General features: G+C 38.2%; 1 protein-coding gene across 2 annotated transcripts; it reads left to right on the plus strand.

The window, feature by feature from the left end:
- The first annotated feature begins 21,914 nt into the window (after positions 1-21,914).
- On the plus strand, positions 21,915-27,167 carry LOC147628618 (potassium transporter 5-like). 2 transcript variants are annotated; one of them, XM_086813805.1, is made up of 9 exons: positions 21,915-22,167; positions 22,309-22,540; positions 22,805-23,056; positions 23,985-24,035; positions 24,379-24,639; positions 24,765-24,817; positions 25,286-25,400; positions 25,602-25,856; positions 25,967-27,167. In XM_086813805.1, the coding sequence occupies exons 1-9, from the start codon at positions 22,057-22,059 to the stop codon at positions 26,956-26,958; spliced, it is 2,322 nt and encodes a 773-aa protein (XP_086669931.1). In that variant the 5' UTR covers positions 21,915-22,056; the 3' UTR covers positions 26,959-27,167. The 2 variants fall into 2 exon arrangements, with proteins under 2 accessions (XP_086669931.1, XP_086669933.1); XM_086813807.1 differs by lacking the exon at positions 23,985-24,035.
- Positions 27,168-27,489: the final 322 nt, after the last annotated feature.

Genomic DNA, 27,489 nt, shown 5'->3' on the forward strand with positions numbered 1-27,489 from the left:
CAAAGCTCCCCTCCAATGCCACCGCACTCCAAACTAAGCTCAACACTCCTCTCAAGAAATTTCTCTCACACATACACAATGAGCATATAATAGCTCTAATTGAATTAGGTAAGACATACAAAAGAGCAAGCGAGTGGAGAAGAAGAGCACTCTATTAGTTGCATAAGAGAATGAATGGTGAGAATACAATTTGACCCTTATCATGGCCCCCCAACCTTCACACCTTGGCCTGCCAATACTTAAAATATAGGTCCATGGCTTTCCAAGGCCGCTTACACTTGTGCAAACACTTAATAAAAGCATGCAATCTCCATAATCAATCCCATGGCATGCCTTTCATAGACAAGAGGTGATCGCACACATAAAATATATAGTTTTAACATTTTTAATGTTAATGGCCAATTGAAATGATGGTTTCCAATGGATGGCATCAATGTTGGAGAGGTGGCCAATGAGGGTTAACACATTCTTCCATATGGGAGAAAGGGATACTAAGATGCACGGCTACTTGTTGTGTTGGCCAATCCAACATCACTTGTGAATGATTGTTACAAGCTAGCCATGTCTTTTTGAGAATATAATGCTAATGACACCAAATCTGTCACTATAGTAGCTCCATTGCATGCATCTAGCTGTGAACAAGCATGACAACCTCAATGATACATTAAGCATTGTGCTTCTAGATAAGATAAAGCTAAAAGAGGTAAGGTATGTACCCACAAACCAATATCTATACCCCCAATAGGAGTTGGTATGGTGCTCAATATGTCAACAAAATCACACGAGCATCGAGTGTCCTTTAACGCCTCACCTATTGATGTATTACATGCATTGTATGTGACTTGGGAGCCATGATATGCGTATGTGTAGGTACCCATGTGAGGACGTAACAACACCAAGTACCTCAAGTGCCTCAGTTGCCTTCGGCACGGTAATAGCTAGCTTTACCTGTATCACCCAGGCAAGGGCTTGCACTAGGGACAAATCTGCAATCATGCAAAACCAAACAAGGAAACTCGCATAGAGTATACCCAAAGTGCCTATACCACCACTTGTCCTACCACCACAACCACGAGCCTCTTGCATAATGCCTGTTAAATCAAATGATCATTCAAGAGGTACCTCAAGAAGGAGAATATGCATGAAAAACTTGCCAAACCATGGAGGAGCTAGATGACATTTGCGAGGTAGCTCCATAGTATTTTTTGATGTAAGGGAACACACTAGTGCCTGTGTTCTAGGGTACAACACAATGGAAGGCCAAGGAGATCAATGCCACAACAAGGAGAGTCGCACTTCAATGTTATCACTTCTAAGGGCCCCACCGTGTGGATGAGTGTCCCCATAAGATCAACACAATGAGTCTGCAAACTACCCAACTTAGCACACACCTTGGATTGACTTGTGTAAAGTGCAAAATTGATCATCTAGTCAAGGATTGTCCTTCTCATAGAGGTGCTAGAGAGTCTTCAACATCCACCAATCCAACTATGGGACTCCGAATGATTGGGATTAAGATCTGCAAGAAGGAAATAAAACAAATCCTTGGCTAACGCTAAGTGAGAAGCAAAAAGAGATTTGGTAGTAGGAAAGGAGGAGAATGAAGAAGAGTTGAACTTGTGGAAGGTTCCCAAGCCATTTCAAATCCTTTTAGTTCATTTATGAGCTCGTCGCTTGAAGGGTGACCAAATAGGGATGATGGAATTGTGGAGGTAAAAGAGGTAGATATTGGAGAGCTAGTTGAAGATCCCAAACCTCTTCATTGTCAACGGACATAACCTCATAGGAGAAAGAGACATTGATTACTCTATTAAAAAGTTCAAGTATTGTAGACATGAAGGGAGTGCCGCTCGCCGAAGTGGTGCAGCACACCATCCCTATTATGGAAGGCTCAAGGCCAGTGAAGAAACATCCTTACCAAAAGAATCTGAAATACTTAGCAATTATTAAGGAGGGAATTGACAAACTCATTGTTGTGGATTTTAATTATGAAATTGAGCACATGGATTGGGTATCGGTAATTATGATTGTATCCCAAAAAACAAGAAGCTTCGCATGTGTGTTGATTTGAAGAAACACTATAACAAATGAAGAGCACAATCACATCCAGAACCGTGCAAATTTAAAAGAATCAATTTATGGAAAAAAAAATTCACATAGCTATAGACATGGCTATACACGTGACTAGGGGTGTGTGTCTACAGCCTAACATATAACATCGCATATAGTTAGGCCTGTAGCAATGTGTATAGCCGCACGCAGCTATAGTCATGCAAACTGTCTACAAAAACAATGAGGACAGAATGGGAGAGAGATATCTCTCCCAAGCTATCCTTGATTTCTTTTAAATCACACTATTTAAACTCACATTATTTTTAAAATGCTTAATCACTTAAAATATTTAAAAAAATATGATACAATGTCATGGATTATATTTCAAATTACATAGTTGCAAATTAAATAAGTTAATCATGTCCAAAAATGAGAAAAGATGAAGATGACTAAGAAAACTAATTAAATTAATGTATCATCTTCATCAAGATTCTCCTTGCCTATATCTTCACCACATGCACCACCACCTTCATCACCACCACTTTCAGCATCGTCTTCATGCATTAAATAATGAAATAATGCAAAATAGTTAGCACAAACAAAATAACATAAGCATTAAGACACTTGGGTGATAATTAAAATTCAAGTTCAACTACTCACAAAGTTTCCATGCTGAGCTCATTAGATATATATATCGGTGTGATGACCACTCCATCACATTTGAGCCACTCCCAACTCTCAGCTTCATTGGGATACTTGCAGTACCTATTCTTGCAGTACCTATTCTTCTAAGCCATTGGGGGGCGACGACCTACTACCCTTTCCTACAACAAATTCACGACGACAAATGAACTAAACTTAGCAAAAAATGCCAAAGAAAAATCTTACAAACCATGCGAGCCAAGCTGCCTTTCCTCAGGATCCATACTTTGTCGCACCGTACTTTATTAGCTCACTCACATGCATCAGCTTTTGCTAAGGGTGTTGAGTACCCTCCCTTGATTTTTTCTTTGCCTTCTTCCACTCCTTAATTGTGCAATTGGAGGGCATTTATGAACCATCTTTCATGCACCTCCTTGTGTGATACCTCTTATTATTGAGGATGTTTATTATGCAATTCCTTTCCCACTCATCGAGAAAATGCATGTGTGGTGGGTTTGGGAACTGCTCATGCATGCACTACACCGCATATATAAAATCTCTATCCTTCTACTCTCCCCATGGTTTGAAAGAATCTTTATAAGTTTATTGGACTAATTGATAGAAGGTATAATAAACCATCTATCCCATGCCATCCATAAAAGGACCACCCTCCTCATCATCAAGGGTGTAGTAAAGCATACCACCCTTCCTGAGCATGATGTCTATTGCCATATAAGGTGAAGGTGACCGAGCACCTCACCCAAAGCATTTTCCACACACACGTCCCCCACTAGTAGATTACCGATGTCTATTGCCATATAAGGTGAAGGTGACCGAGCACCTCACCCAAAGCATTTTCCACACACACGTCCCCCACTAGTAGATTGCCGATGGCTCTGAGAAGCCATCGAGCTATCACCACCTGAGTGGCTTTGTGAGGATGCTACATGCTGGGGAGATGGCACCATTGATGTGAGTGGGGTATATCGTGTGGAGGGGACAGGAGTGCCAGAGCACTAGGAGGAGTTGAAGGATGAGTAGTAGGGAAAGTGGAAGAGTGAGGGGTAGGAAAAGTAGAAGTGACAGGGGTAGGGAAGGCAGTGGGACGCATGGAAACAGGTGATTGTGTAAAAATTGAAGTGTCTTGAACATAGAAGGTGTAGCTTATGACTTTGCATATAGCTTTAATGCATAGTCTTGTATGTATAGATCATGTATAAGAGATATGTGTAGAGCTATAAATAAGGTGATGCATAAGAGATACACGTAGAGCTATATATAAGGTGATACATAGAGATAAGTCTTTTTTGTATGTGCTCTTATATGTTATAGATAAGAATATGTATGAACTTTCATACATTATACATAAGATCTATACTTAAAATCTTATGCAATTTTTTCTTAAACATACTATGCATTATGCATAAGAGACTATGCATACACATTTAGGCATAATGCATGCACACTTAAATATAAGCTCTTATGCATGCACACTTAAACATAAGTATAAGCTCTTATGCATGCATGTACAGACTTAGACCTTCATGTGAATAACTCTAACTACTTTATCTATTTCTAGTTATTGCTTTCTTATTAGGTATAAAATTACATCATGGATCAGTAACAAGAAGCAACCCTATCGTGGCACTTTCTTCTACACAGGAGGGAGAGAGGAGGCTGAGTAAAAACCAACATGTTTTGCTTCATGTGAAGAACTATAGCTGAGAAGATTTTAGAAGACATGTGTGTTGCTTAAAATAGAGTGACATTATTGGTGTGTGACAATTAGAGTTATATGATGATTACTAAGAACCTAGTGTTTCATGCTCACACAAAGCACATTGAGCTATAGTATCATTATGTATGTGAGCTTATCATGGATGGAGAGGTGGAGTTTGTCTACTTCTCCAACAACAAAGAATTATGCAGATATTTGAACAAAGGCTCTTGGGATCGATGGAGAGGTGGAGCTTATCTACTCCCCCCCAACAACAAAGAATTGTGCAGATATTTGCACAAAGTCTCTTGGGATGGATGGAGAGGTGGAGCTTATCTACTCTCCCCAACAACAAAGAATTGTGTAGATATTTCCACAAAAGCTCTTGGGATGGAGCACCATCTTTCGCGACTTGGCATTAGACTGAAGAGGTAATTTAGCAACTAATGGTGGACATTGATCATCGGGGGGAAGGGGGTTTGTTAGAAAAACATTTTCTCAATGCTCCACCCTTGTGTTATGACAAATGCATTCTATTTTGTAGGGCCCCCTATATGAGGAGAAACCATTATGGTGAGCACCTAGGAATCCAACTGTTTCTAGACATTGGGATGGTGGGACCAAATGTGGGCCAAATGGTTTATAAAGACTTAGCACTCTACCAAAGTAGGATGCATGCTTGCATGGGCTATATGACCGAAATAGTGAGTGCTAGACAACAAATTGAGGACACAGTGTTCTCAGCCTATGGGGCCCATTTGAGGGTCTTAACAATCTTAGATGCTTGTGAGAGATGCACTAAGTCCTTATGAGACTTAGTTGTAGTCTAATATGTTCCTACTTGGATCTTAGTTATAGCATACAACCTACTTGTCACTCTAATATGTTCATAGTTGGACTTAGTTGTAGTCTAATATGTTCCTAGTGGATCTTAGTTGTAGCATGCATCCTACTTAGCCCCCTATATGAGGAGAAACCATTATGGTGAGCATCTAGGGATCCAACTCTTTCTAGACATTGGGATGGTGGGACCAAATGTGGGCCAAATGGTTTATAAAGACTTAGCACTCTACCAAAGTAGGATGCATGCTTGCATGGGCTATATGACCGAAATAGTGAGTGTTAGACAACAAATTGAGGACAGAGTGTTCTCAGCCTATGGGGCCCATTTGAGGGTCTTAACGGTCTTAGATGCTTGTGAGAGATGCACTAAGTCCTTATGAGACTTAGTTGTAGTCTAATATGTTCCTACTTGGATCTTAGTTCTAGCATACAATGTACTTGTCACTCTAATATGTTCATAGTTGGACTTAGTTGTAGTCTAATATGTTCCTAGTGGATCTTAGTTGTAGCATGCATCCTACTTTACCAAATAGATTGCATACTTGTGCAATGATAGAAAATTAAGGACACAATGTGTTCTCAGGTTACGTGACCTATTTAAGATTCTATATAGTCTTAGATGGCTATGGAAGTTGTGCTACGAGACTTTTAACTTGTAGTTTTATATGGTCCTAGCAAGATGATATGATTGGTTGGTTAAAGTCATGGGTAGTTACGACACGGTCAACCACATCCATGCCCCAACATCCATGTCAACACTCTAGGATCAAGAAAATTTGTAAGAAATACATACTTCATCCAGAGTTTAGACCATCAAAGCTCATTACCTAGAGCATGCGGGTGGGTAGACAGTATTTTTGTTTACTCTCTTTTTATCAGTTCTTTTTACAAGTAGTAATATTGTTTACTCTCCACGTTTTTCTATAGTTTAATGCTTTTTATTGTGAAGATCTTGCTTTTTCTCTCTTCTGCTATTGTGTTTTCTTACATATGTCACATCTTAAGAACATCTCTTGATAAGCCATTATTTATGGCAATTTGTGCCTCTGTGAGATCATTCCAAAATCTATTCATTGTGTGTTATGAGATAACTTTGACATTTACCAAATCTAATCATTTATTGATGTTATTTTGGATATCCTTCATTTCATACACAATAGGAAGGGTATACTAGTGTGTGTTTCATATTTTTCTACACTTAAGACTTATGTGGCATTCTATCAAATGTAGTATTCCAATATTACCTCTTTGTTACTAAAACATGTCCATGTTCTCTAGTGTTCCTTTATTATTATTCCCTCCCTTCATTTCTCCTTTTTTCCACATTGATTCATACTTGAAAAAATGATTCTCTAGAAATGATATATATGGTCCACCATCCTTTCTCATAAATCTCTCTTCCATTAACTAGTCATCATCCTTTTACAACCCTTTTACATTCGTAATGGTGGTAATAAAAATGAATCAGGAAATCCCCATTACATTGTTCAAAGTAGTTATACAAGAAGTAAGAACTTCCATGTGCTTTTCTAGCTGACAACATCTTTATTTACACCAACCAATCATAGACATTGTCATAACCTTTGAATTCTCACACATGCTTCTTTTTTGTTTTATGCTTCTACCTTCTAATGTAATGCTAATACATTGACCCAAGTAATAATATCCTATCCTCTTTTCCCATAGAGCTCACATGTATATGATCCCTTAAATGCATTCATCTAAAGTTCACATCCCTTAAATGCATTCATCCCTTAATGCATTCACATCCCTTAAATGCATTCATCTAAAATTCACATCTATACCATTCTTCTTTCATTTAATCCCTTAAATACATCACTTCCATTAGAAAAAATTTGAGGTCATAAAAGGGCCCTCTAAGAAAAGTGGGAAAGAGGGAAAAAAGAGGGTAAAGACCATTCAGAGACATGCCTATGTTATAGAATGCCATCATTATTTTCATTTTAACTTTGGAAAAATATTTATATCTCTTTTATTCTACATAAAAACCCCTCGTGCGGAATATCATTGGAAATATCTCAAAGAGAAAATTCTAAACCTACCTTCTCTAGTGTGGTAAATTTGGGGTTAATATGCTCAAGCTATATGATTCTAACTATAGTTTAAGGAAAACATGACATGGCATCTATCACCCTTAATTCATATCATTTTTAATACATTGGATCCTACATTGTAACTAAACCTGCAATCCACCATATCATTATCACTTAGGGAAGCTCCCAACTTGTAACTAATATACGAAGAAATTCCAAACCTAACTATTCATTGCCTACACTATCATGTAAGGAAATAAGAGATATCATACCAACCATTAGCTAGAATACTTGATTCATCACTACATCTATGGAGTAGTAAAACTTGTATATCCCAAACAAATCCTTACAAGTGATTGTAAGACTATCAAAAGTCTTTTTAACATATGTACTACCATGTTAACCACTTCGTAGACTAACATGGTTTCACGTGCCCAACCTACCATAAGGTACTTTATGATCTTTAATCACCTACAGAGGCACTTATCTTTTGTAAGATGGTGCTGGAGTATATATAGCAACCTTACCTTAAGCTTAATAACGTCAGATAGGGAAAGTCTAAGGAATTCATGTATATACTTACTCAAGATATTTCTCATACCATTTTAAAGTTTAGTTGGCCTAGTGAGAAAGCTACTCACTTGTATATAAGTCATTTTTGACACTAATAAATACACATTCATTCCCTTACAAGAAATGCTTATGAGCTCCCCTTGTTCCGTACTCATGCTTACATGTGCTCTATTCAGTCTTGCATGCTTATGGATGCTTGCTAAATAGATAAAACAAAACATGCAAGCTAGTTGGCAGGAGAGGGTTTCAAGGGACATCGCTTTATACAATGCTCCTATTTCAGATCTTGCTAATGTCCTCTTACAATCCACAAAGAAGCTTGCCTTCATGCGCAAAGCCAATATCATGGTGCAGGCCCTACAACAACAACGTTAATGGAGAAGGCTAGATCATCAAAATCTTCAAGCCTTTTTTGCCTCCATCTAGCCATAGAGAACACTTCCTTCACCCCATTGGCAAAGGAGCATCCTGATGTGATAATAGAGCGAGGATGTGACACGGACAAGCTAGTGCACCCCACATCGGGAATTTGTAGTTTTTGTGGCTCTAAAGGCAAGTCCCAACAACACATGATTTGGTAAGTCTAAGGTATTGAAAACGGAATCGTTCTCTAGGATAGCTTGTGGAACACTTGAGAAATTCAACACATAAATTCAACCATGAAAACACATGCTTTGCAGTTTTCAACAAAATCAAATAAATTGAACAAAAACATAGCAAACATAATACTTAGCTCCAAGACAAACATGCTGGGTGCAATCTTCCCCCCCCTTGTGCGTGGCCTTCCCCCACACAAGAGTATTTTTATTAGCTTTCAACCAAAAAATAGGCCATAGCCCCCAAAAATATACAAAGTGTGCTTTTAGAGAGCACAACACTCTTCCACAACAAAAATAGAGTGTCCCAAAAAGTGGGGCTAGGGTAAAGCCTTTAGGCTTTAATAAAGTCAACATTATAAATGTAATTTTTCCAATGTATCAAAATGGAAAAATCAACTACTAAGGTTACAAGCTACGCTTGTAAAAATAAATATGATGCGCATAAGAAACATTCTCCTCAACATTATTCATCAATCCTCGTAATCTTCATCACCTGAAAATATAAGTCTAATTAATAATTAAATTAATCCCACAAATATTAAACAGGCACAAACCATCACCAACTCATGACTACCAGGCGTAAGTACCCCAGGAATCACCTTGCCATACAAACATAACTGAAATAATCATAGACGGCCCCAAGCATATGTCATATACCGCACGTATTAATATTTATAGTGGTGTCACCCACGATATTAACCTAGCCGGCATGACGCAAGAGTAACCTAGGCGTCCCCAAATTACTCAAGAGGGGAAAATAATATTCTTAAAGATGACTTAAAATATATTCTCATGATATCCCTCTTGCTTGAGTTTGCAATTGCCCTCAATTGCAGGTTTGCTGGGTTTGAAAAGAACGAAGGATCTCAGGATAAGCTCGAAAAAATTTCTCGGGCATCCATTTTGCATCTTCTTGAGGATGGTTTTTGAATGTCAAAAGAAATTTGATGTATTGGTTCCCAATTCTTATTGTTGTCGTCTCTTGATCAATAATAGCATCAGAAACTAAGACTTCTTCCTCTCCTTCAACAAGAGGTGGTTCCTCGTAAATTGGGTGAGAAGGAAGTGTTCCTCGAAAGGGTTTCAAGAGATGAATATGGAAAGAGTTGTGGATATTCCAATTAGATGGCAACTCTAGTCTATAGGCCACATCGTTAATCTTTTCAATAATTTTAAATGGTCCATAGTATCTAGGTGCAAGTTTAACTGCAGGGAATTTTTCCACACTCTTCAATCGTCTCTTCTCAATTCTCAAAAGTACATAATCACCTTCTTGGAATGAAAAATCTTTACGCTTCCTATTTGCTGGAAATGTATACTTCTCTTGAGCTCTTGCAATACAATCACGCACTTCAGATAAAATGGGATCAAAGTCTCGAGTATATTGGTCAGCAGCTTCAATCTTATGGGAGAGTCTAGTAGCCGGAATAGGCAAAGCTCTACCATAGATAATCTCAAATGGTGCTCGACCAGTAGTAGAATGAGGAGTATTATTATAAGCAAATTGGAGTAGATGTATGTACTTATCCCATGAACTAGGTTGCTGGGAAACATAGGCTCTAAGCATATCCAAGATAGAGCTATTCGTGACTTCGGTCTGTCCATTTGATTCAGGATGAAAAGCCATAGAAAAATCTAACTTAGTGCCTAAGTTTGAGAAAAGAGCAATCCAAAAGTGACTACAAAATTTGGAGTCTCTATCAGAAACTATCACTTTGGGTAGACCATGATGAACAAAGATTTGCTTGACAAATAAGTCAGTGTCTTTTTACATGGAATGAAATAGGCTTGCTTACTAAACATGTCCACTATTGTCCAAATCATGTCATGATGACTGGAAGTAGTAGGAAAACCTGTAATGAAGTCCATAGATACTTGTTCCCATGGTCGGTCTGGAATGGGTAAAGGCATAAGCAATCCCAAAGCTTTGCCTTTGTAGCTTTTAATTGCTTGACAAATGTTAGAATTAGCTACAAATTTTGCTACATCATTTTTCAAATGAGGCCAAAAGAATTCTCAAGAAACTACTTGAAGTGTTGCGGAAACTCCTCTATGTCCCATGAATGGTGGTTGGTGCATCTCTTCCAAGACAAGTTGTCTATAGGGTTGAGTAACACATAATCTTTTCTGAAAGAAAAGATAGCCATCATTATGAGAATAATTTCCTTGAGGTGTCCAATTGTTTTCACGCAATTTGATCCATATCTCAGAAAAATCTGGATCTACTTCATAAGTTTCTTTCATAAGTACAAATGGTTCACTTTCAATAGCGAAAATGTTGTTGATATGAGGTCTTCTACTTAAAGCATCGGCAACAACATTTTCCTTTCCAGGTTGGTATTGAATCATGGGTTGGAAACTTTGTATGAAAGATACCCATTTGATGTGCCTATCTGAAATAAGGGGTTGTGAAAGCAAATGCCTAATGCTTTGTTGATCAGTCTTGATAAGAAATTCTGAACCCATTAGGTAATGCTTCCAAATCTTCAAGGCATGCACAACTGCTACTAATTCCTTGTCATATGTACTATAATTTGTTTCAACAGGTTTTAGCTTTCAACTTTCATAGGCAATAGGATGGTTGTCTTGCATAAGCACAGCACCAAAACCTTTGCCACTAGCATCAGTTACTACCACAAAGAATGGTCTTTGAAAGTTAAGTAGTGTAAGAACTGGTGCTTGAGTTAATGCATCCTTGAGAGCTAGAAAAGATTTATCTTGACTTTCGGTCCAATGGAAAAATATAGTTTTCTTGAGAAGTTCCGTCAAAGAATGTGCAATATAAGCGAAATTCTTGACAAACTTCCTATAGTAACTACATAGACCTAGAAAAATCTAAGGTCATGAATGTCTGGAGGTGTAGGCCAAGAGGCTATACACTCAATCTTCTTAGGATCTACACGGATTCCTTCAGTTGCTGACACTATATGGCCTAAGTATTCAATCTTCTTTTGAAAGAAAGAACTCTTTTCAGGATTGACATACAATTCATTTTCTCTCAAAAGGTTAAACACTTGCTCCAAGTGTTGCTCATGCTCTTGACGATTCTCACTGAAAACAAGAATATCATCAAAGAACACCACAATAAAGCTTTGAAACTTTAGGAAAATGCGATTCATCATACGACTGAATGTAGCTGGAGCATTGATCAAACCAAATGGCATAACCAAAAACTCATAATGGCCAGTCTGGGTTCTAAATGCAGTCTTGAATATGTCTGACTGAGTCATGCATACTTGATGATAACCAGACTTTAAGTCAATCTTGCTAAAGACCTTTGAACCTCTAAGCTTATCAAGTAAGTCATCTACCCTAGGGATAGGGTATCTGTTCTTGACAGTGATTTTGTTCAATGCTCGGTAGTTAACACACATTCGGAAAGTTCCATTCTTCTTCTTAACAAGAAGGACTGGAGCTCCAAAGGGTGAACTACTAGGTCTAATAAGGCCTCTTTCTAACAAATCCTTGATTTGTTTTTGGATTTCTTTTTGCTCTAAATTGTTGACTCTATAAGGAGCTTTACAAGGTGGAGAGTTGCCTGGCAATAAGTCAATACTATGGTCTTCAGGCCTAGACTTAGGTAATCCTCGAGGTAAATCTTCCATAAAACAATCCCTAAATTTGGAGATATAAGGATCAAGTTTTGGACTTTTGGATGTGTTAGACTCAGCGCTAAGCTGGTTAACCCAAACCATATAAGTCTTCTCCCTTTTCCTAAGAGCTCGCTTTGCTTGAGTATGACTCAATAAAGGGCTCATCTCTCCTTTGACTAGACATTGGAGGAAAATATTTTCATTATCCTTCCTCACACAAATGCTATGTGTATCATAGTCTATAATAGGGTTGTACATATGTCTCCAAAGGCATACCCAATATTACATCTACGCCTTGTAAAGGTGCAACTAAGAAATCCCTTTTTTCTGTTAAGGAATTGATGCTTAAAGTTAAACCTTTCACCTCTTGCATGCAATTATACTTGGTTCCACTAAATGCAGCTTTAACTCTATAATGTATAGGTGAAGGTTGAATGTTTAAAGCTCTAATTGCCTTTTCAGAAATAAAGTCATGAGAGCTACCATCGTCATGCAAAACAATAACTTCATGCACTAGAGGCTTACCTTTTGCTTCTGAATAGTCGGGGTCAAAGTTACCCTTCGTTTCGCACAAGTCCCGAGCAATTCCGAGTGATTTAGGAGACGGGCTAGTCGAAATGCTGAAGAAATAATTTTCTGCACCTTGAACACTTCTCAAACAATTTTGAAAACTTGGCCAAACCTCTGTAATAATTTTTGAGAATTTTCAGAATTTTTTAGAAATTATTTTGGATTTTTTTGGCATTTATTTGGCCTTTTTAAGCCTCTTTGAGCGCTGAAAAATCAATTTTCTGCACCCAAAAATCTAAAAATTGCAATTCTTTGGAATTTCCCTTGAAATAGGAAAATAGGTAGTGTGAAAGCTCCAAAAGTTGATGTGACATGCATTGGGCTTGGGAAAAGTAGAATTGGGTTAAGATGAAGATTGGGCTTAATTGAGATTAGCAAATTAGCTTAATTGCTTCTTCTTCTCACGTTTTTTGCCGTGAGGCTGCAAATCGGCGCATCATCGCTTGGCTTCTTTTTGGATTAATTTACATAGCTTGTAGCTCACAAAACATGTAGACCGTCAATTATAGGATTTTTGCAGCTTGAACCTTTGCAAAAACTGAGCAAACCACATGAGGTTTTTGGCTATGGGGAATCCATCTGTACAGTCAGATCTGAAATTCATGAAGCTTTGAGCAAAACCACTTTTTGATGAAGAAGAATGGTTTTGGGAAGAGGTAAGTGGGTTTGAGAAGTGGAGCTAGTTTGAGAATTTGAATTTTTGGTTAAAACCACAAACCCTTCTTTTGCCCATCGGTTAAAAGCCTGCAACTTTCTTGAGAGTTGTGTTGATGAAGGCCTTTCCCACCTTTCCACAAATCTCCTAGCCCAAGCTCTGATACCACTGAAAACGGAATCGTTCTCTAGGATAGCTTGTGGAACACTTGAGAAATTCAACACATAAATTCAACCATGAAAACACATGCTTTGCAGTTTTCAACAAAATCAAATAAATTGAACAAAAACATAGCAAACATAATACTTAGCTCCAAGACAAACATGCTGGGTGCAATCTTCCCCCCCTCGTGCGTGGCCTTCCCCCACACAAGAGTATTTTTATTAGCTTTCAACCAAAAAATAGACCATAGCCCCCAAAAATATACAAAGTGTGCTTTTAGAGAGCACGACACTCTTCCACAACAAAAATAGAGTGTCCCAAAAAGTGGGGCTAGGGTAAAGCCTTTAGGCTTTAATAAATTAAACATTATAAATGTATTTTTTCCAATGTATCAAAATGGAAAAATCAACTACTAAGGTTACAAGCTACGCTTGTAAAAATAAATATGACGTGCATAAGAAACATTCTCCTCAACATTATTCATCAATCCTCGTAATCTTCATCACCTGAAAATATAAGCCCAATCAATAATTAAATTAATCCCACAAATATTAAACAGGCACAAACCATCACCAACTCATTACTACCAGGTGTAAGTACCCCAGGAATCACCCTGCCATACAAACCTAACTGAAATAATCATAGACGGCCCCAAGCATACATCATATACCGCACGTATTAATATTTATAGTTGTGTCACCCACGATATTAACCTAGCCGGCATGACGCAAGAGTAACCTAGGCGTCCCCAAATTACTCAAGAGAGGAAAATAATATTCTTAAAGAGGACTTAGAATATATTCTCATGACAGGTATGCTTGTGACTTGAATATATTTAACCCCCCAATAGGGACTAGCCTAGGACTTAGCTTTAAGCCATCCATTCCAAGCTATTCGGAACCGGGTATTGCCCCATGTTGATTAGGAGATCACACTTTAAAAAAATTTACGGTTTTAAAGCCTTGAATGTGTTGGTTTTATTGCTTTTAATTTTGATTTAAAGCTTGTTGCATTAAGATATTCTAGTTTAATATCTTGGAAGGGAAAATACCTTGGTTCTTAGTCATTTGCAAGATTTTACAGCCAAGGAATAGCTTAGCAATTGTGATTAAGAGTGGAATCCACTCCAAAAACATAAGTATGAAGATCTATTAGGTGTGAATTAGAGTTTAATAGGATTTTTTGTTCATGTATTTCATATTTTTCATGCATTATTGGAATTGGTAGCTTAGAAACAGGCAAAACCACAAAAAACAATAGCATTCAGCCAAGGAATCGCTTAGCAATTGTGATTAAGAGTGGAATCCACTCCAAAAACATAAGTATGAAGCTCTATTAGGTGTGAATTAGAGTTAAATAGGATTTTTTGTTCATGTATTTCATATTTTTTCATGCATTATTGGAGCTGGTAGCTTAGAAGTGTGTAAAACCACAAAAAACAATCGAAAAATACCAAATTACTTACATAACCAACCACCAATAAATAACACTAGGACTCTTAATTACCCATTATTAAATAAGATTAGGATTCTTAACACTAGTCTTGCAATTGAGCCATTAAAGTGGCTATAGCCACAAAAGTGGCTCAGGGCCTTATTTAGGTTATCAAAAGCAGGAATAGGTAACCATATTGAAACTTAGCAAAGTAGCACATAGATGAGCTCCCCTAACAAAGTGCATCGTATGATGGGAGCATTTTTAAACCCAAAAAAGTAAAATTTTAAAACTAATACTTTACTAAAAATAGTAAAAAGCCACAAAAGTGTCTGAAATATTCACTAGCATGCTCTAATTAGAGGGCCAAAAAATGTTGTCAGTTTTGATTCTATCATCATTTTAAGTGAATACATACATTATATACATGTTGATACATTTGTCATGGGATCTTTGGCATGTGTAAAAATTATTTGATTGGGTTTTAATAAGGTGTACAAACATTTAACGATACTTGACAGGTTCCACCTAGTTTATGACCATTAAAAAATAGTATTATTGATTCATTCTTTGCAGCTCTATTTGTTTTCAACTCCGTACATGTGGTAAGAAGAGTTTCCCAAGAGGATTTTCTTTAAAAATCAATAACTTAAGAGATTTGAATTTTTAAAAAACCTTCAAAAAGCCATAAAAAAGGGTTTTTTTTTAAAAGACTAGTGTTAAGCACCCTCCATCAACAAGTCTAAAAAAATCTCAAATAACTCTCAAAACAAGGCTAAAAAAGGAGCTCTCGAGTTAGGAGACATAAGTCAAGACACTTGAAGCTTTTAGATGTGAGAGTCGTGAGCCTGGAGATGTGAGTCATGAGTTTAGAGCCATGATATATGACTCGTGAACCTAGAGATGTGAGTCAACAGACATGGATCAACCAAATGTGACTTTAGAGGTAGGTATACCTAATATTGTACTAACCAATTATTACTATCTTAAAGTCTTATAAGGACATACCTGCTCATGTCCTTCAAGGAGTTTCTTGCCATACCATATACCAGATATAATTTCTAAGAAAATTTTTTATCCTTTGTAATTATTGGGGTATTAAAGTATAATTATTACCAATAATTGTAAACCATATTGTATAAACTCTCGTGCGCCCCAAGAAGGCCTATTTTATAAAAACAAACTACGAGAGTCTAGCTCATTAAAAAAAGGTGTGAGCCTACAGAAGTGAGTCACCACACAAGAGCCCAGAGAGACACAAGTGTAGAGGTATGGGTCAACAGACGTGAACCTAGAGACAAAAAATAAAAATAAAAACTCAAAACAAAAAAAACTTTTTTTGTAGCTTGAGCAAAACTCTAAAATGAGTTTGAGACCTACTTCATGAGCAATAATAGAGACTCGTACAAACCCAATTTAGACTAATTGTTGAGAACAACAATATAATAGACTATAATAATGCAACAAACCACACTTCCTCAAACCCACCTAGCCTTCGGTCCCAACAAACGACCATCACCACTCAATAGAGTGTTCCCCTACTAAGAAGGTAAAACTCCTTCATATCCATCTTAGAGAGGAGCTTTGGGAAGAAATGAGCCAATTGAACACAAATGTGAGTGGAGGAACATTAGAACACTTGGAAATAGTAGCACGCTCCTTCAAGCCTTCACTAACTGGCTCTAATGTATCTAAAATCAATTTTAAACTTGCTTCTTGAAGCAATAGAGAACGTTTCACTAGAGTGAAAACATTGATACAAATTCACAGTCTAGACTAATTATTAGAAATGAAAATATATTCGACTATATTAGTCCATTAAACCACATTTCCTTAAACCCATCTAGCCTCGGTCCTAAAAAACATGGCCCCACAACACTCAAGAGAGTACTCCCTAGTTAAGAAGACAAAACTCCTTTGAATCCACCTTAGAGGAGCTTACAAGAATAAAAAATAGCACAAGAGAAGATCAACATAATACAAGGCACTGAATTACAAAAAGAACTGGAGAATAAACAATATTACTGCCTTCCCACGCACGTGCTCCCAGTAAGGAGCTTTAATGGCAATCTATACAGACTTTGGACGTAGGATGTCTTGCTTACAAGAGTGCTTGAACAGAATAAACTTAATGATAAACTAAGGCTATCAAGCTAATCAATATATAGTATGCAGGGTCAACATGGACATAGGTTAGCCATGTTGGCCAATCCATGACTTGTTCCAAAATGACCAATCAACCGTATTATCCAATTGGGACCATATTAGACTACAACATAGTCCAATAGGGACATAGTGTATCTCTCCCATCTGAGACAAAGCATAGCTCCCATGGCCATCTAAGACCATCTAGACCCTCAAACAAGCCCCATAACCTAAGAATAGTGTGTCCTATTTGGTTTGCTATCCACTCACTTTTAATGTGGTAATTAGCCTGCACGAGCATATATCCTACTTAGCAAAGTGCCAAGTCTACATACTCGTAATAATAACTAATTTTCCTACATTTTAGGAATTTTAGGAACCGTGTGAGGTTTCCATGATGGGCAAGAAATAGCACAAGGTATCTCCTCCTAACCACTTGGTAACACATGGACCACCATCTAGTGTCTAAAATTGGAAACTGCTCAGGTGCCTAAGTGATCACCACAACTCCTCATAAAGGGTCCCTTACAACTCCTCATAAAGGGTGCCTAAGTGATCACCACAACTCCTCATAAAGGGTCCCTTACAAAATAGAGCACATCTGTCACCTACAGAAACAACACGAGGTTGGATCATTAAGCAAATGCTTTTCCAACACCCCCCCTCAATGTCCACCACCCTTAGGTGAACTACCTCTTCGGTCCTAGTGCTCCAAAAAATCTCTCCCCAAAGCCCGTGTGAAAATGTATACACAATTCACTATTGTTGAGCATTAGATAAATTGCACCTCTCCATTCATGATAATCTTACACACATAATTATGATGTATCTCAGTGTGCTTCATGTGAAATCATGAAAGATTGGGTTCTTGATAATTGCCATGCAACTTTTATTATTGTACACAGCAACATTGTGGCTCTCTTTTTTAAGCAACACCCATGTCTCCTAAGATCCTTCTTAAATAAACTCCTTCATATAAAGAGAAGCATGCTTGTACTCAACCTCTAGAAGAAATTGCCAGGTTGCTTCTTGCTAATCCAAGATGCAATTTTAAACCGTATGAGAAAATAGTACCAGAATTAGATTTCTTGCTACAATATCCTGCCCAATTTGAGTCACAAAATCTAGTGAAGGAATTGCCCGATTTGTAAGTGATGCCATACATAATGTATCTTTGATGTATTTGAACACCCCACATACCTACCTTCTAGTGGCTCTCTCGTGGGCTTGATGTGAGAGCCTACTAAAGGACACCAATTGCAAAGCTGATGTCAAGCCATGTATTACATAGAAAGATCAAACTCTCCACCAACCTCCTATACTCCTTCATATCCACAAGTGAAGAAGCATCTTCCATAGAACACTTTTCATCAACCTCTATGGGTGTACTCACTAACTTGCACTCAGCTATGCCAAATGCCTTCAAAATTTTCCCTACACTCTTTTGCTGAGAAACAAAGATTTCATTTGAATCTTACTAGATCTCAATCCCCAAGGTCTATCATCAACCTCTATGGGTGCCTCTATGGGTGTACTCACTAACTTGCACTCAGCTATGCCAGATGCCTTCAAAATTTTCCCTACACTCTTTTGCTGAGAAACGAAGATTTCATTTGAATCTTACTAGATCTCAATCCCCAAGGTCTATCATATTAAACTCTAAACTCAACATCTCATTTGTTTGTCAAATCCTCTCTTGATGGCTCCTTGTCATGATGAGGTTGTCCACATATACGATAATGATCATGTAGCTGGCCCACTCAGAGAAAGTATATAAATTTGCATCTGAAGAGCTTTTAGAAAGACCAAACAAAAGAAGTATCTATCAATTGGTACCATGCTTAAGGGACTATCTCAGTCTATACAATGTCCTTCAAAGTTTGCTCACTTTGTTTTTTAAACTAGGTATCCCAAACCCAAGTGGTTGCACCACATAAACCTCCTTCTTGCAGCTTAAATTCATGTGACATCATACATGATGCCCCCAAGGGATCTTCCAGGTGTATAACCCTTAGAATATCTTATAAGAAAACCTTTAGTGCAAAGGGTACTAAAATAATAGGTTGTAAATAAATACACATATCATTTTTGCATGACTATAAGTAAACCTTATTAAATTCTTTTAAGATCGTAAGTAAACATTCTTAAATTATTTTAAGGATGTAAGTAAACCTTCTTAATATTGGCATCTTGTGCACTCATGTAACATCGTGCATGATGCCCCAAGGGATCTTCTGGGGATATAACCCCTTAAACTTTGGTAAGGACATTGACGTTGTCTTGAATACATCGTTAAATAAACCCATTAGATCTCTATAATGAAAATGGTCATGTAATGTTAAAGATCTCTACAATACATCGTTAAATAAACCCATTAGATCTCTATAATGAAAATGGTCATGTAATGTTAAAGATCTCTACAATACATTGTTAAATAAACCCATTGGGTCTCTACAATGCAAAAGATCAAGTAATGTTAAATATGTGAGATCTCTACAATACATAGTCAAATAAACCCATTGGGTCTCTAAATGCAAAAGGTCAAGTGTAACGTTAAATATGTGATGTCACATCTAGTGTCTCCGTTATAAGTTACAAGATATTACGTAAATACAATCATAAATGAGGTTAAAGATGGTACCTAATGCCATACTTTTAGTTGGTAATCTTGATAAATGAGTCATCTTTAAAAAAACATGGTTTTATATAAATGTGAGACTGATGTCATATGTTGTTAGCTTTGGATTTACATGTTTGAGGAGGTTTAATGTTTACATTACTTATTTAAAGGAGGTTTAATGTTTATAAGGTCTATAAAGGAGGTCAAGTAATGGCTATGTGAAAAAAGGGGAGGCATACTAAAGTCATGGGACATACTAAGAGAATGAATGCATAAAACGATACAAGGTAATTGACTTGGTGAAGGGTATAAGAAAGGTGTTTAGACCTACAAAGAGGGTCTTTTGAAATTGCCATATGTTTTTGCGCCAGACCTATAAAGAAGGTCTTTTGAAATCGCCATATGTTTTTGTGTTAGATGGCATCATGAAAAGGTATTGAAGCCATTTTCATGAACTTATAATTAGGAGAGTGTAAAGTTCCATTATAAGCACATAGAAATAAAGAAGGATGTTTCTTCTCCATCTAGTAGCAAGTGTTTTTTTAATTGCCTAAATTTAAGGAAAAATACTATCAAAAAATTGAAGAGGAAATATTCTTGGGAATTTTGGCTGAGATTGCCACTCCTGTTACATATAGTGATCACCTAAAAAGTGATCAATAAGGGGGCCTAGTGGTCGTGCCAAAAACTATGGTTTTCAAAGGGAATATATATATATATATATTCTACATTAAAAATGGAAAATGAGCGTTAGAGAGGAGGAGAGAAGTGTGGTGGAAGGAGCCTTAAAAGGGAGGCGGGGTTGCAACCATTGGCTATAAATTTTGGGGGTCCCTCCCCAAAAAAAAAAAACTAGTATTTTGGGAGGGTTGAAAGCATTGGCTACAAATTTTTTTTTTGGGGGGGGGATCTTTTGTATGGTGTTTGCACACACTTTTAGGTTTTTTGACATATTCTTTTTGCACATTTTAGGCCTTGGCTCTTGCATTTTGCGACCACGATTTTTGTAAACCACATCATTTTGCCCTATGAGAGGAGCCAGCATGGCCTTTAATGAAGTAGCCTTACTAGAAATAATCTGGCACCTTTAATTGAAACCTTTCTTTGTGCATTGAGATTTGTATCGGATAGCTCAACATAAGAATATCATCGACATCAACACCATTATACTCTTAAGAAAACTATAATGCATATCTAGAGAGTTTTCTTATTTACTTCCAAGTTATTCTTGCACCAACTACTATATGGATACAATAAGTCTACTATTGTAAGGTGGGAGCATTTCCAAGAACCTAGCAACATTGCCTTTCTAAAAGAATGGTTGCCTAAGTATCAATCATCGGGAGACTCCCTCTAGCTATGCATGCTTATCCCATTAAGGCATGTTCGGGACACAAGGGGGAATGCATTTCGAGAGAGCATAGGTGGCTAGGCCTCCTAAAGTAAAAGCATTTACACTTTGAGTTGACAAGCACTTTGAGTTGACAAGCACAATTTTAAATGATAAAGAAAGTCATAAATAAAGGTGATAGTTCCACAAAAAATGGGATTGTATATAACTTGTATAATAATGGGTGCCACCATCCATGGATTAAATTAATACAACTCTTAAGTTCATGGAGAACATGCTAAGCCAAAGCCAAGATTCTTTTTTTGGATGTTTTTGTTAGGAGGATCTGATGGCACATGGGCATCTTAGCGTATGTATGTGCATGAATAATTCAAAGTCCTTGGAGAAGGTGTGAAGGAGGCATATAATAATTCAAAGTGAATAGAGAAGGTGTCAAGGATGCATCTCTTCTCTATATCTATATCTACATAATTCAAAGTGAATAGAGAAGGTGTCAAGGATGCATCTCTTCTCTATATCTATATCTATCTATATATGTATGTATATATGTGTACTTTGCCCCTTGCCACATGGCAAAAAAATAGCAAAGTAGTTTTTTCTATATATTTAGTAGCAAAATATATCATGGAAGATGGATCAAGACACTTGTATTATATAGTTTCAGGAAGATGGGTCAAGCTACTTGTATATTATATAAAGGAAGACTTTCAAGAAGCTGCCGCGTGGCAAAAGGAGGTTACTTGAGAAGCTTCCCATTGCCCCACTAGTCTGCGTGGGCAACATCGACGCCTTGGAATATAGAAAGACTGGCTTGGGCACATGAAGGGTGGTGGTGGTTCTATCAATTATTGATTGGAATAATAATGCCTATATATACTTATATAAGTACATGATGGGAGTTCGTCAGGAGAAACAGAAAAAGGGTTATTCTTAATCCATAAAATAAACCCTCTCTCAGCATGGTTAACTAAGTGCTTACTGTAATTATGGTATATCAACTGCCACCTTCATCTGCGTGCTAGCAGAGCGAAACACCTTCTATCACTATGGAAGAAACGGATACTTTTGCTAGCGATGGACGCAGCGAGCCACTCCGCAGGGTGGACTCTTTGGATATGGAGTCCAACCATGTCCCTGGCCTGCACAGTTCTACCAAGGTTTGTACACACTAGCATTTCAATCCCTTGGTTATTGTTTCATTAGAGCTTAAAAAACCAAGTGATTAATCAATCAATCAATCAACTAATGATAAGTATTTGAAGTAGCTATTGAAGGCATTTCTTGTGACTCTAATGCAGGCTTTATCAAAAGCATTAATACTTCGGTTGGCCTTCCAAAGCATTGGAGTGATATATGGTGATGTGGGCACATCACCCCTGTATGTCTACAGCAGCACTTTCCCGGATTCAAACAATCTGCCCCAGAAGGAGGATGTGCTGGGGGCACTCTGCCTTATCATCTACACACTCTCCCTCATTCCTCTCATCAAGTATGTGTTCATCGTGCTTCGGGCCAACGACAACGGAAATGGTAAGAGTATAAGGAAACAGTCCATGAAGGAAGCACCATCATGCATAGCATAGACTAAGTACCATCTTGCATAGCATAAACTGTGATACAGAGTTATTCTGCACAAACTACCACCATTGCAGAGTGTCTTGTACCTCAAGTGTGATGCATAGCTTTTCTTACTGGATGTAGGCTCTGATGATAGTGTCATGTACCTCAAGTGTGATGCATAGTTTTTCTTACTGGATGTAGGCTCACATTGCTCTGATAATAATGTCAATGTAGGTGGCACTTTTGCGCTTTACTCGCTTATTTGCCAGCATGCAAAAGTTAGCCAGCTTCAAAACCAGCAAGTAGAAGATGAAGTACTGTTCGGCGGACATAAGGTGCAACTCCCCAGCCGAGAGTCCAAAAGAGGAGCAAAAATCAAGGAGGCATTAGAAGGAAGTAACTTGGGCAAGAGGGTTTTGCTGCTTGTGACCCTCCTCGGTACATGTGCAGTCATTGGAGATGGTGTACTGACACCGGCTATATCTGGTACGCATCATAAAAAGTGTGGGAAACAATACAGGCCTTCCATTTCTTTTTCTGGTGTGGTCTCAAATGTGCCAGGCAGTGTTCTACATAGTATGGTACCAAATGGTGCTGGCTGTTGAGAGTGATTCAAGGGGAACGTGGTTGCAAATGTCACTTTGTGTGTGCTTGTGTGTGTGTAAAGTTGAGTCCTTTTGTTTGGACAAATGGGTGTCTGCCTACCCATGGCAAGCCAAAAAGAACCCATGGGTGTGTTCATCAGACCCAATGAACTATGTTCCTTCTAAGAAAGATCAAATTAAACTAGTGTATCAAACCAACCAAGCTGGTTTTCAATCCCAAATGAAGCTGCATTATGGTGGTTGCTGTTCAACTCCCAACATTGGAGTATCAACTGGGAAAACTGAGCCGGCCAGAACGCACAAGCTTTATCTGCCTGTAATTCACAAGCTTTATCAAGCTTGAATCTTTTCAGTTGGCATGCTTGTATGGTTCGGCGTATGAAACTAACTAACAAACTTTTAATTGCAAAACAATCCATTAAAATTTATCAAACTAAACAAAGTATCTTTTATCATATTGCAAGCAATGGTATATCCTTTTTACACAATTAAATCAGCATGCATTGGATTAAAAAACTAATCTGCAACTCATGGGGCTTGAAGGCTTGACCTAACTTGCAAATTATGGTAAAGTCAATATGCTTCCAAATTCGTAAATATTTCATAGTTGGCTAACCATGTTACAGAGTGTTATACCTCAAAAAAAATTAAATGGGCGATAGGTGATTCCACTGTTCTGATGAAACCTGATGCAAATTTAATGTGGGTGTATGATTGTGGGTGTATGATGCATCTGTGATGCAACCTCTCCTGCAAAATCAATTTCAGTTTATCTTAACTGTACTTCAAACACGGTTGTTCTCTTGCAGTGCTCTCAGCAGTAGATGGAATTCAAACCAAGGACCCAAACTTGAGCACTGGTAGAGGCTCTAACTTCAATGTCCCAAAACACTAAAATACTATGAAAATGTGTGTAATCTGACTTAATCCTGTTCTCATTCTTGCCTTAGGGATACAAAAGAACCCCCCGCGCACCCCCCCCCCCCCCCCCCCCGCCTGAAAAAAAAACCCTAAAACAAAACAAAAAGAAAGAAGAAGAAGAAGAAGAAGCTATGGCATTAGCTAGTCATGTGTCCATTTTAGTGTAGAAGTGATTCTTATGTCCTTTGCTGTCTCGGTTATATAATTCCTGAACTAAGGTGGTGATCCCTTGAAATCTCAACTCAAAAAACAAAATGTTGACACAAGCACATTCCATTGCAGACCATGTGGTTCTTATTTCCATTGCCATTCTAGTACTACTATTCAGCCTTCAGCGGTTCGGAACTGGCAAGGTGGCATTTCTGTTTGCTCCGTGTGTCCTGATCTGGTTTGCTTTCATTGGTCTCATTGGCATCTACAACATCTTCAAGCATGATGCCAGCATTTTTCGAGCATTCAACCCTTACTATATTGTCAAGTATTTCAAAAGAAACGGAAAGCAAGGTTGGATCTCTTTGGGTGGCATAGTGCTAGCCATAACAGGTTAGCTCCCTGCATTGCCTTGGCCACTGGCCACTTTAAAGATGTAAGAGTATTTATATTCCAAACAATATCATGTATGCAGCTCTTCAGAGAGTTAATCATGCTTATCTTGTGATAAAGTGCAGGCACAGAGGCCATGTTTGCTGATTTGGGACACTTCTCCGTGCCCTCCATTCAGGTAATGCATATAGCACGTACACATGTTACATCAACTCTATGTCTTGTATTACTTTCTGTTAAGCGCCCCCCAATCAAGCTATTCATTTAGCATGTACCCATGTGTAAACATCAATCCTGTGCCTTGGATGACTGTGTTGTGAATGCGTAGCATGGATCAAGTCTCACACATACCATGTTGTAACATGTGCTTTTCTATCTCAGATGCTTTCTGTTGTGATGGTGTAGCATGTGCCCACATGTATGATTATCAACTCTTTAGTCTTTAATGGATTGTCCCTGCTGGTGTAGAACATGCCCACACGTATGAAGGGTCAACTCTTGTGCCTTTGATCGTTTGCTTCTGATGGTGTAGCATGTGCCCATGCATGTGGCTGCAAGTCTGGTGCTCATGTGCAGCTTCATTGCTTCTGGCTACAAATTCCTTTGCTTTCTTTGCAATTTTCTGATAGGGGCATTGTGATTGCAGATAGCATTCACCACAATTGTATACCCTTCCCTATTAGCTGCCTACATTGGCCAGGGGGCTTACCTTTTAAGACATCCAGAGGATGTTAGCCAAACATTTTACAAGTCCATTCCAGGCAAAGAATCTAGCATTTCCTACTCTCTTTGTTATGAGAAAAAGAATCAAACATCTTGATAACAGCAACAACTCTATAATAAAAAGTGGTTATAGCTTACTATACATAATAATGTAAGTACATGCCTATACAACATAGCATTTAAACAACGCTGAGAGCTTACCCTTATGCTAATTGAATGCCTTGTTTTGTTATTTCCAGAACCCATTTTCTGGCCAATGTTTGTGGTAGCTGTTGCAGCTGCCATAATTGCAAGTCAAGCCATGATATCTGCAACATTCTCCATAGTAGAGCAGTCTCTTGCTCTTGGGTGCTTTCCAACTGTGAAGGTGGTCCACACGTCATCAAAGTTCATGGGGCAAGTGTACATACCTGAGATCAACTGGATCTTGATGATTCTGTGTGTGATTGTCACTGGTGTCTTCAAGACAACAACATATATTGGGAATGCCTATGGTATGTTGACTGCATGTTTCTTCTACAATTATGTATACATATGAACATATGCACTGATGTGTATACTCATGCATGCATTATGAAATGTTTGGCATTTTCTGCTCGTGCAGGTATTGCTGTTTTAGCTGTGATGCTTGTGACAACCAGTCTCTTAACCCTGATCATGCTCATGATATGGCAGACAAAGCTTTACCGTGTGGTTGCCTTCTTCTCCCTCTTCGCGTTTGTTGAGATGCTCTACTTCACAGCCAATCTGTACAAATTTGATCAAGGAGGCTGGCTGCCATTGGCTTTCTCGTCCTTCTTGGTAGTGACTATGGCAGTGTGGCAGTACGTCACAAGCAAGAAATACAGATATGAATCTGAAAACAAAGTCTCTATAAACTCGTTAGTGAGCAGATTAGACAGTGATTTAGGGCTAAACAGGGTGCCAGGGTTAGGGCTAATGTATACACAGCTAGTGCATGGAGTGCCTCCCATATTTGATCATTTTGTGGAAAACCTGAGGGCTTTACACTCAGTAATAGTGTTGGTGTCTGTGAAACATTTGGCTATTGCAAGAGTGCCAGCAGAGGAGAGGTTCTTGGTGAGAAGGGTAGGAAGCAAGGAGTATAAGATGTATAGAAGTGTGGTGAGGTATGGGTACATGGATGCACCAATTGAGCATGGGGATTTCGAGGCTTTGTTGATGGAGAGCTTGGAAAGATTTGTAAAAACAGAGGGTGATGGGCTTGAGCTGTTGGAGCAAGGAGCTGAATTATCAGATAGTGCAGTAGACAGCATGACCCACATCACTACATATGGTGTGGAGGAAAGCCATGAAGAGGTAAACAGGAAGACTAATACAAGTACCACGCAGGCGGAGGAAAGGAAAGAAGAGATAAACAAGGAGATAGCTTTCCTGCGAAGGGCAAGAGGAGAAGGGGTGACTTACCTTCTTGGAAATAGTCTGGTGGAGGCTTCACAGAATGCTTGGATTGGGAAGAAGATTGTCGTGAACGTCCTCTATGATTGCTTGCAGCGCATGTGTAGAAAGAGCAGAGTTGCACTTCAAATACCACACAAGAGGTTGATGGAAGTTGGCATAACCTATAGCATATGAGTTCGTATGCTTGTTTTCACTCACAAATAACAACACTGCACTACTATTATACTCTTTTATAGCATATGAGTTCGTATGCTTGTTTTATCATGCACAAATAACACTGCACTACACTATTATACTCTTTTGTGGCTAATGTTTGATGCAAGGCAAGGTCACAGTACCATGTATATGTTTCTTGAATGCATAATTATGTACATGTCATTTGGCACGACGCAGGTTAATGCTAACATAAATAATGAAGTTTAATCTCCTTCAAAGCTTCTCTGGGATGATAATGGTTTAGTTCTATAGGATGTTTGTGCACTTAAAGAAGCAAAGCAGGGGTGCCATAGTACCATGCATGTGTCTTGGGCACTATGCAAAATTAGAGCATCTCTAAGATGATGGTTTACCCTAAAATTCTTTTTATGGTTTCTAATCTTGAGAGAGAGAGAGAGAGAGTGGTTGCCACAACCACAATCATGAAGGTGTTTGCCATAAGAAGGTGTTAGCCATAGATTCAGTGATTTGCTGCACTAATTCTTTCTA

This window comes from Cibotium barometz, chromosome 19, assembly GCF_041138505.1.
Source record: "Cibotium barometz isolate CiBa-2024 chromosome 19, ASM4113850v1, whole genome shotgun sequence".
Classification (NCBI taxonomy): domain Eukaryota; kingdom Viridiplantae; phylum Streptophyta; class Polypodiopsida; order Cyatheales; family Cibotiaceae; genus Cibotium; species Cibotium barometz.